Here is an 11674-nt window from a genome sequence, read left to right as displayed (position 1 = left end):
TAAAATTGAAAAAAACACGAATAGACTTGGAAAAAAATTATTTCTTTAATTATAATACATTTTTAACATCTTCTAATTATATATTTTTGTTGCATCATCATATGTAAAATGTTCTATATCTACTTTTTCATCAGCTATTATATTTCCGTATTTGTTTCGTTTTAACCATTTCTACCAACATTTGTTTCATTTTCATTTGTCCGTTACGGAGTAGAAGATGTCGCCTTAACAAGGTATTTGTCCATCTTACATTCATGCACAAGAAATGTAAACGTCTTACATGAAGAAACCTTACCTATGGTGAGCACGTGGTTGCAGAGAAATGTGTTCTGAAAGGGGTTCCGTGGTTCGGGGGAGTGTTGTTTTGCTGTTTGCACCAGTTCTGAACAATACTGGTAAATAGGGAAGCTAGATAACAAGGAACGATGTTCAAAATAATGAAAGATCAAGGAAGAAAAGTGAAAGGATTTTATTCAAAATGGCAAAATACGAAATTTTTTCCAAAATTTTCGCATTTTGAAATTGATTAATAGAGTGCGCGATCTTCTCGCATTAATAACTTTTTATAGCGAGAAAAGAAAAAAATATTCGAGATTCTTGCGCTGTAGTGAAAACACTGAGAGGTTGTTGTTCAACTTTTTCAAACTGCAGCCCGCCAGGTGATCAGTGACCGGAATTCTGGCCCGTGGGCTCTTTGCAGTTAGACAGCCCTGATCTAAGAGACAAATAACTGTAGAGGGGAAGAAAACTTTCGCTTTTTTTTTGTAATATTTTCATTTTGGAATCTTATATTCTAGTATGTGAAATGTTATCTCTGTTAATTATCTTAAAAATAATAGTTATGGTTTTGTATATTGAATGCCTAATACAAATTTATAAACTCTTTAATAGTTTGAAGATGATTTACAAGAGAGTCAAGAACCACAGACTGGTGATAAGAAGAAACGTTTATTTTCAAAAGAATGTAAGTTTGATTTTATTTAAACTTTAAATATTTTTTATGTCTCAACATTTTCGCTTTTAAAATATGCTGCTGTAATGTCTTATTTTGTTTAATAAATTATGCATGCTTAATTATTTGTATCTCAACTTTAGTACTCAAAATTTTTGTTTTTAAAAAATGGTAGTGTGATGTGTTAGTGTATTTAATGTTACTTAAATCTGTATGTTTTAAAAGTTCTGTGTAAAATGCTGCATTAGTCATAGTTTGTTGTACAGTTTATTTCAAAATATTTTGTTTGTAGAAGTAATTTTCATGAACATTTTTTGGGAATCTTTAATCTAGTGGAGTTAGTGTTTGAAATTATTAGGAGTCTCATAAGTAGCATAGATTGCATGTAAAAATATGCATATAAACTTGTAAATAGTGGTCCATAGCTTCTAACCTTTATCTGCTAATCAAAAAATAATTAGAAATTAAATTAAAATAAAAATTTTCATTTTCAAAAGAAACTATGTCATGATAGTTGAAATTAAATGTTATTTAATTGTAATAAACTTGAATTTTTTTTTACTTTTTTTTTCAGATTCTTTGGTTTCCCAATTAGTTTAAATGGGTTGTATAATGTATAAATTGAAAGCAATCTTTCTTATCTGTTATTCAATGCAGTTTACATGATTTTTCAAAACTCTGTCAGCATGGAAAATAAAAAAGCAACTATATATGCCATCTTGCTGTGAAGAATTATCTGGGCTTTAGAATGGACAAATAACTTAAATATTTTATAAGTTATTAAACTGTTTTAAAAATAGTCTATTTGGGGACATTTTCCTACCTTCAGGAAGACTTTAAAAATCAATGCCTTATTTTAATATTTTTTCTAATTTAATGAGCTCAAATAATGCAGCATTGCATTAATTTTGTAAACGTTGAAAAATTAGACCACTAATGCTTTTCATTTTCTCTAAACGGTGGCTTTTCTCCATATTTGTGTTTTAGACCAATTTCCAAATACTGCTGCAAGCTCACAGTAGTTTTAAAAATAGTATCTTATTCACATAAAAGCATTTCATAAAACAATAAACAGTCTAACAAAAACAGCCTTGACAAAAATATTTTTTATCTTTTATGAAAATTGGCTTTTTTTTTAAATGTTCCACTTTTTTTTTCAATTTTTAAAATCTACTTCAATGCTTTTTATAGGAACACAGAAATAAAATTGTGAAAAAAATATTATTTTTGTACTGATAGTGATTATTTTAAATTAATAAAGTATGCTACAATGTTTTAAAAATATCGTGTTTTTACTTCATAAAACATAAGAAACTTAAATTTTTTCCTCTCTTTAAAATAATGTTACGGGAAAAATTTTGTATATTCTATACATTTAATTTAAAATATATGTGATTTTTATTCTTTTAGATAAGTTATGAATTACACCATGTGTGCTCAATCTATTTTTTTTTTTCTTTTTTTTTAAATATACCTTGTTGGTTTGATTAAATTTTATTTTTCTAGGCTTTATTTTTTAAGAAATTTGCAAAAATAACTTTTAAAAATGTGTGCATTTTATTTTCTTATTTTTACAATTATTAAAAGTTTCCTTTTTTAAACAAACTTATATTATACTAACAAACATTTATATTTTAGTGCGTTGTATGATGTATGGATTTGGGGATGACCAAAATCCTTATACAGAATCTGTTGATCTTTTGGAAGATTTAGTTATAGAATTTATTACTGAAATCGTAAGTATAAAAATGTTTTTTTTAATTATTTGTTGAATTTATTAAGTTTATGAAAAAATTGTAAGTGTAATGTATGTGAATACCAATACCATTGAATATTAATAAACAGTTGTAATTAATCATCGAAACAGATTTTATTCATGTGAATAATGAAAGAAATTTTTTTGGTCAATAATTATAATAATAATTATGTTCACACTATTTTCAATTTTGGCTTTAATAAGTATTTCTTATTTATCTATAGCATCAGCTACAACAAATACAATATTAGGATGTTGTTGTTGAACAAAATGACTATGTCCGCAGAGTCTTATACCCCTTTATATGTCGGTTTATTATTTTTTTCGAGTGACTTTAGTTCTGAATATCAGGAAAATTGTTTATTTATTTTAATTTTCTTCTTTTGAAAATTTTGTAGGCCTGCAATATTTTTATTTTTTTTTTAATCCACAATTTGGCAAGGCAAATCTTTTTTTTTTTTTAAATCCACAATTTGGCAAGACAAATTAAAAAAAAAGAAAACTGTATTTTTCTGATGCTATATATCATCTAAATCTATGGTCAAATTTTCAATAAACATCTGATAAAATCTGGAAATTTGGGTACTAAAATTTAGGTATAAACTTATTTTACCCATTTTCTTCTGTAATTTAGGTTTTGGGAGATGTGAGCTTTATTATAGCTTTTATTTTTTAGTTTCTAGTTATTCATGAATTCTATGTCATAACCCTGAAAGAACCAATGCCGTTTGGTGCTTTTACTTTCTGTATTAAATAATGTGTATATGCAGGCAAATATTTTTTCGTTATTTTACACACTCTTATTTTTTTTAATATCTACTATTAAATTTTATAACTATAATTAAATTTTATAAATTTTCCGGATGGGTAGTGAAAATACTTTCAGATCGTTCAGGGTTTAAAGTCAAAGTGTATGCATATTTGAGTATTACATTTTGTACATAAAGTTTTCAATAATAACATTGAGTGTTACTTTATTGATCATAATTCCTGGATTTCATAGTACTGTTATGCTAATTAAAATTATATAATCATTTTTTATGGTGTCTATGTATTTTTTATATTTGTATATTTTGTGAAATTCCCTTATTTGATTGTTACTTTTTGTACATTTGTAGTTTTAAATACCAGTAAGAAGCATTATTTTACAGTTGATAGTGCCTTCATTTTATTGTAATGTTTTGCTCATTATATAATAATATAATAATTTTTATGGTGTCTATATAGTTAATGCAATATGCAAGCTTGTTAAGACATTATTTTGATACTAATAGTATTATGTTATGATAATTTTGGTTGTTGGTTATGTTAATTTTGATTGGTTAGTATGACATGAATAATTTTTGAAATTCCGATACCAATTTAATATTAATAGTTATTTCATACACAGAATATTTCTTAAAAATTCTATTTGTTATACTTCATTTATTTTATTTCATTGTTTTACTTCATTTTCTAAAATCTTAGTACTGTTCTGATACTTTAATATGAGTATAATTTTATTCTTTCAATCGTAATCATTTTAAATTCATAATGCTAAGAGCAATTATTTAGGATTATTACAGGGTTCCCACAGTCCTTAAAGTGCTTAAACACTGCTTAATTTTGGTACAAGGTTTTTAAATGTCCTTAGTTTTTCAGCATGACTGTAGTTGCTAGGTGTACTTTTTCAATTCACTTTTTTAAAACAAAAAGTTAATTTACGCATTGAGGGTGGAGCATTTTAGAGAGACAAGAAGAGATGTGTGTGAAGGCTTCAGGCAATAGGAATAAAGCATGTCCTTTCAGTAATATAATCTGCCTTTTGCCTAGAATGAGGAGAATGAAGCATTCTAAAACAAAAGAATAGAGTATGGAGGAGGTGGAAGAGATAGTGCTTTTTTTTGGGGGGGGGTGACAGTTCTAAAGTACCTAAGTAGAAAATTCACACTGACCTTCAATATCGATAGAATTCACGAAATTTAGTTCTACTGATAACACATCTGGCAGGAAGGAAGTAAAACCCTGAGAAAAGAAGTATCAGAAGCAATTTTTGAACTGGAATCTATAACGAAAACTATTTCCAAAAATCTTGAAGAATTAAATAAATTTGTATATTTCAGTGCGTAATAAGTTACTTTAAATTTATATAAAGTAGTAATATTTTTTTAAAATTCATGATTGCGCTAAAAATTAAACAGGGTTCAAAAAATTTGCTTCTAATAAGAAAGTTAAATATTTATAACTTGTTTTGTTGCAATGTAAAAAAAAATTTTAAACTTTAGATTTTCAACTATTATTTTTATTTCTTTAGGATAAGCTGGTTGTTACATGAAAACTTAAATCAACTGAATTAAAGGATTCCTAACTTTTTGTTATTAATGTCCATTGGAATAAAATTCAGGCTTAAATTTTAATAATCATTTTATTCAGTTAACATTGCAACTTAATAAACTGTTTTTTTTTGTTGTTTTTTTTGTTATTTATTCAATTTTTGGCTGCTTTGAAATTAGCTCTTTTTTTGTGTAGTAATATTGTGTTAAGTTAATTCCTAATAACAGTTTTAGCTGGAAAAAATTTTATGTAATATATAAATCATCATAAAAGTAACTATAACACATTTGCTGTTTAGTAATAATTTGAAAATGGGGTTAAGTTATATACTGTTTTCAATGTATTTTTCATAAAATTAATCAATATTTTTTTACAAAACCTTTCCTGATAAGGTGATATTACAAGATTTTTTTTTTATAATGAAAGATTACCACTTTCAGTTTCGATAGAAAAAAATATCAAATCATAATTATAGTGGAGAATAACAATAAGAATGATAGAGGATGATAAAGAAATATTACAAGTAAATATCAATAAATGATGAAAAAATAAATAATTTATCAGTATTTGTTAAATAAACAATCTTATCAATTTTCTGGAACCTTATCATTTTTCAGTGTGTTGAAACCTTTTAAAAATTGTTTTAGGCCTTTTTATTTATATGTTTCACCTAGAACTAATACAAAACACATTAGTTTGAAAATTATGAATCTTCTCAAACATAATTGTACATGATTGTTTCTTTTTTTAAGAAAGATAAATAATTGGCACTGTCACTGGTGGTATATGTATATTCGATGATTAACAATCATACTGTTTTTAAGGTCCTCAATTTTTCAAAAAAAAAATCCTTAATTTTTTTTTAAGGAAGTCCTTAAAAGTACTTAATTTATGCTTTGTTAAAAGAGTGGGAACCCTGTGTCTTTTAGCCAATGTAAATGACTAACTGAGGAGCATAATAAACCAGGCTTTTATTTATTTAAATACTACAGACAATTTTGTTTGCTGTATGATGATAAAGATGTTGTGATAAATCAATATGTGACCCACATCAATTTAATTGAGACATGATTTTTCAATTAAACAGGCATGCCACTTGTTCAATCTAATTAATTCTTGTTTTTCAATATAAGTTAAAAGTAATGGAAGGTTTCCACTTACCTTTCATTATGGGCCACCTTTTTTAAATCTGTATAAAACATTTATTGTTTCTAAACTACAAGTTGATAAAGATGATGAATCTATATAAAATGAAATGATTCATGATTTATATGAATTAAAAAGGTGATGAAAGAGAATGACAGTGAATTGAGGTAAGCTGCATCTTGAGTTCCATTTAAACTTTAAAGTTTTAAGAAAAAAAGTTATTATTTTCTTCTGCCCTTGCAGCAATATCTGGTTTTACCATGAGGGCTTGGGACACCACTGTTGCACAAATCCACAGAATCCGAAAAATTTGAATTGATCTTTCAATCTATTCAAATCAAATGATTTTAATCCAATTAACAATTCATTAATCACAGAATTTTTAATAAGATAAACTTGTTAAAGGGAGAAATTTTCTTAAAAAATGTCAAGTTGCATTTGGGGTTAGTGAAACACTTTATTTATGAAGTAAGTTCTGATTTAAGACAAATGTTAATCAAAATACAATTTTATAAACAGAATATGAAATCTTCAATATTCTCTTAGTATGGATTGTTTCAATTTGATGAGTTCAAAGTAATGACATCTTGAAATAACTAACAAAAGAATTGTAAAGGCTGAAAATGAAATAACTGAATGTTTATTTTTTAGTTTAGTTTAGATTTAACTTTTTTGTCAAAAGTGTTGTAACATATGTGCTTATAGTAGATACAAACTTGATCCTTGATCAACTAATTTGTAAATTGAATAACAGTTTATGGATTTTGCTTTTCATGTTTTGGTTAGGATTTCATTCAAAACAATTGTTTCTTTTTATCATAATTTTTAATGTTACACATACTTGTAATTTAACTTCACTTTGATGATTTAATTTTACTCTCAATAATCAATATAATGATCTATGTCTAATATATATATTACATTGAACTTGTTTATTAATATGTAATGATAACATTTTAATTCTCTTTTGTTGTAAAATTTATTTTGTTTTATAAATAAGTATTTTTTTTAACAAAATCCAATTGGGTCACAAAACCAGTAAAAATGAATACAAACTTAAGTTATTGATCCTTTGAACTAGTAACTTTTCTTGATTTTCAACTCTTTGTCATTAACGCAGTTTAGGGATGTCAACTATCGAGAAATCTAGAAATAAAAAATTGAAGATTGGTCCGGAATGAGATTAATATTTTTTTTTATTCTAAATAGTATATTTAATTGATTTATTTAAATCTTTGAGATTATGTATCAGTTTATTGTTAATGAGATGCATTTCTTTTAGAATTTTTATTATCATCAATTGTTGTTTATTATCATCAAATTGTTTGTTTCATTGAATTCTTATCCTTTCACTCTCAACTATCATTTCAAACTGTAAAATAATACTTATTAAAATTTTGTATTGCAGTTTTACTTTCCTTAGGTTATTTTCATTTGGAGAATTAATATTTTGACTTATAAGTTTTTTGTGTCTTTTAAAAGTGTTAAACATATTTTATTCTTTTATTTAAACAACATGCTAAAAAAGAAAACAAAGGAAAATGGGATCATAATATAAAGTATGATTTTTCTTGTAGTACGTCGCATCAACGTAATTTATAAGAAAATGGTTTATGTTCTTTATAATATTTTGCTTCGAATGCTATATTTTTTTAAAATTAATTTTCATGAGGTGATTCTAATAATTTCCCACACTTTTTAATTGTTTTCACTATTTTTGAAAGAAAATTTTTAAAAATGTATCTTTAGAATGCTATTAGGCAATTGATTCTTCTTTGGGTTCAATTTTTTTTTCTTTTTTTTCTTTGGGTTCAATATTATTTTTTTTTTATTTTATGTTTTATTTTCTTCTATGTACAGGGCATCTGTGCACCTGGAAAGTCATGAATTTCGGTATTGAGCAAAATTTGTCATGGACGGTCATGATTTTAACTATTTAAAAAAATAATAATAATTCATGGAAATTCACGGATTTAGGTCGTCCAGAAGTCTAATTTTTAAAATGGAATATACTCCCCCCCCCCTTAATTTCATGGTGAACCGAATATCTGGATTTGTAACAAAATCCTCGCTCACAGTCATATTTTATTAAAATATAAAATGTTTTTATCATGTTCTTTAAAAATTGTGATGTTCTTTCAAAAAATGAAAAAAAAGCATCATTTCTAGAGCGAATTTATCTTTTAGACTTCTGTGATTTCAGAATTTTTGTTATTATTTATTAATTTTTTGTTTTATCAATTTAAAATTCTAGCTGAAGCATGCCAGTCATTGTCGAATTTTTTTTAATTTCGAAATGAGAAAAAAATTAGGAGTATTTTTTTCCTTTCGGATGAACAAGAAAAATATATTTAGAATATAATTCTGCAGCAAGAAATTATTTGCTTTTGTACTTTTTTCAGCTATTTTATTGCTTCAGTTCTTTCTTTACTCTGTTTTTAAATTTGAAATCTATAAATATGAAGAAGCGGAGTATAAAAGTTTTAGTTATACCTATCATTTCAATTACTGGTATTACAATGCTTTTTTAAATTTATTGTTGAGTTTTTTTGTTTTTTTTGAGAAGATAATAACTTCTTAAGGTCATGAAAAATTCATGGAATTAGTCATGAATGTGGAAATCTAAAATGTAGCAGGTACCCTGTATGTATAAAAATAACCTGACTGAAAATTATTCTTATTACAAATGTTTTATACTATTTTACAATAATGAAATTAATCTTAGATTTAACTTTTTAAAGATTTAAGTCGGATGCTAACAAGTTAGAGTTTTCAAAGTGGCTTACTGAGATAATTTACTAATTAAGTTTTGTCAATTCAAGTACAATGTACTTTAACATGTCCTTTGGACACACTCTTCTTAAACTGTCAAAGTCATAGTGTTCATTGACTAATCAAAAATGTACCGTGATTTTACAGACTTACTGTATTTCATATTTAATTAATATGGAGTGGGTAAGTTTTTTATGGGCCCCAATTTCATAGAACAAATTTTAAACACACTCCTCACAAGTGTTCCATATATGCTCATATTGTTATACAGCATATATTGAGTCTGAAATGTAATTTTTGTGAAGGCTGTCTGTATCAATAATAGTGATAGCAGCTATGATATTGACTTTCAAATCTGTCATGGTCATTATACGTGGAGACCTAACTTTTACGATCCTCCATGAGGGAAAGTCTTGGGTTCATGGTAGCCAAGGCAAGACTGCATTTTTTTACAGCAGAGGTGAGATCAATCTACCATTTTATAAGGTGCTATTGAGGTGGCACTAAATTTTAGTTGTTACTGCTAACGCTGATAACGATTGGGCATCCGATCCCATCTTTTGACAATTTTTTTAAAAGTTGCTTATTTCACCTTTTATTGTATGCACATTTTTACAAAATACATTTATTACATATGGTGCAGTACACTGATCAAATTGGTTCAACTTCGTTCTTAATATCGCTGTATATATATTTACGAAAAGAAATTTAATTTTATTTCATTGAAATTTTGTTGCTCACATTCCACTTTTACTGCTATGAGTTTTTGAAGGGCAATTATTTTATCAATTTTAGACAATCAATTCAGACAGAAAATATAGCATTTTTCCTATTTAAAATGCTATATAATATTATATTGCTAAGAACATAAATTACTTCAGTATTACATTTAGTAAATTGAACCCAATAAAACAGCATTAAATAAAATAATAATATTGTTAATTAATGCTGCATGAAAAATAATCTTAAATATTTTCAAATTCATTTCTTTAATATATTTATTTCACATATTTTTTCTTCTTTTTTGCTATCTAATGTTTGTGTTATGTAACATTATGATATAAAAGAATGTTGCTAATTTTTTAAATGAAATTCGTATTATATTGAAAATATTTACTGCACATAGCATGTGTTTTTTTTTCTTTCCATTCTATTGATTTTTTTTTGCACCCAGAATTAAATACTTAAAAAGGATTTTAGATAATTTTTTTTCCTGTACTGCAAAACAATACTGAGTATCACTTTTCACTCTGTTTTTTTCTTGTGATTTTGCAACTAAAGGCAGTAATGGCAATCAATGACTGCCCTTAAGTTGAAAAGTTACACGCAATCTTTAAGAATTTGCCAATTTTTTTATGATAGTTTTATTATTAAAAGAACGATCTTATTTATAGCTCTGTTGTATGAAATATTTTATAATGAATAATAATGTATTTATTAAATCACTTATGACTCAATAATATATTTATGAAATCATTTATGACTCAATAATGTTTTTATAAAATCATTTATGACTCAATAATATATTTATGAAACCATTTATGACTCAATATTTTTATGAGGTTAGTATTTATCCTCAAAGGTTTAATAAAATATGAGTTCCTCTGCCACAAAATCTCCCCCTTTTTTTTCTTCTTTTCCTAGTCTTGGTAAACTCTTATGCTATTTGTTTTTGCTTCCAAACACAAATCCATATTATTAAAATATAAAAATTCACACATTTAAAGTTAAGCATTATTGGATAATTATAAAATATTTATTACAATCACTGTTAATATTTTGCATTTATTGATACGGTTTTCAAAACATTTTCAGACGCATAAAGCGATGGAGATAGGCAGAACCGGTCGAGTTCAGGTGGAAGATATAGTTTTTCTAGTGCGTAAGGATCCGAGGAGGTATGCTCGTGTGAAAGATCTGCTCACTATGAATGAAGAGCTCAAGAAAGCTCGCAAAGCCTTCGATGAAGTGAAATACGCTTCTGTATAATAAATACTTAAAGTGCTAAATTTAGTTGTGAACTAAGAAAAAAGTGTTTGTTCTGTACTGTATGAATTACAACTTACTTTCTACAATTTGTGCTGACTTCAGTTGTGAGTGTGAGAACTGGTGGTGTTTGTTTCGTACTTTATGAACTGCAACTCACTTTTATACAAATTGTTTTGCAAGTCAATTTCTGAGTTCTAATGCAGGTGTGACCTAATGAAGATGCTTGTTTTGTATTATATAAATTTAAAAGCATATCTTTCTTGAACTATGACTGAGAGAACTTGTGAAATGTAAATAAAAAAATTAAATGTTTTCTACACATAGTTTATTGTTTCTAATTATAGATAATTAGTATATGAAACAATCTTAATTTATGAAATGAACATTACTTTTTTTCCCCCTCAGATCCTCAGTTTTCCACTTTTTTATCATTCTTTTTTTTTTTTTTCTTCTCAATCTTGTCTCAGATTTTTGATATATTTCTGATAATATTGAAAAATAACAACACTAATGAGCTTCTATTTTATAATTTTCATATATATAAATGTAGACAAAATTAACATTCACTACAGAGCGACCACATTAGAAATTTTTTTACTAATTGCCTCTTGATCACTACATTTTTTGCCAAAGATGCAACTAAAATAACGCCAAAATTTGTACTTAAAACTTATTTACTACTCAGAAAAGCTGTAATCATCCCTGGAATATTCAGACAATTTTACTCTGATTCAAAATTTCAGAAA

General features: G+C 26.1%; 1 protein-coding gene across 1 annotated transcript in view; it reads left to right on the top strand.

The window, feature by feature from the left end:
• The window catches only part of LOC107456562 (TATA-box binding protein associated factor 13), a 13403-nt gene extending 2152 nt beyond the window's left edge, over positions 1 to 11251 (top strand). Inside the window, exons 2-4 of the mRNA XM_016074458.3 lie at positions 892 to 964; positions 2591 to 2688; positions 10755 to 11251. Coding sequence (XP_015929944.1) covers positions 892 to 964; positions 2591 to 2688; positions 10755 to 10928 — 345 coding nt within the window. The 3' untranslated portion in view covers positions 10929 to 11251. The remainder of the gene's footprint in view (positions 1 to 891; positions 965 to 2590; positions 2689 to 10754) is intronic.
• Positions 11252 to 11674: the final 423 nt, after the last annotated feature.

The sequence above is a fragment of the Parasteatoda tepidariorum genome, chromosome 9 (genome assembly GCF_043381705.1).
Source record: "Parasteatoda tepidariorum isolate YZ-2023 chromosome 9, CAS_Ptep_4.0, whole genome shotgun sequence".
Lineage (NCBI taxonomy): Eukaryota > Metazoa > Arthropoda > Arachnida > Araneae > Theridiidae > Parasteatoda > Parasteatoda tepidariorum.
Note: the sequence above shows the minus strand (reverse complement) of the source record. Positions and strands in the feature narration are given on the sequence as shown.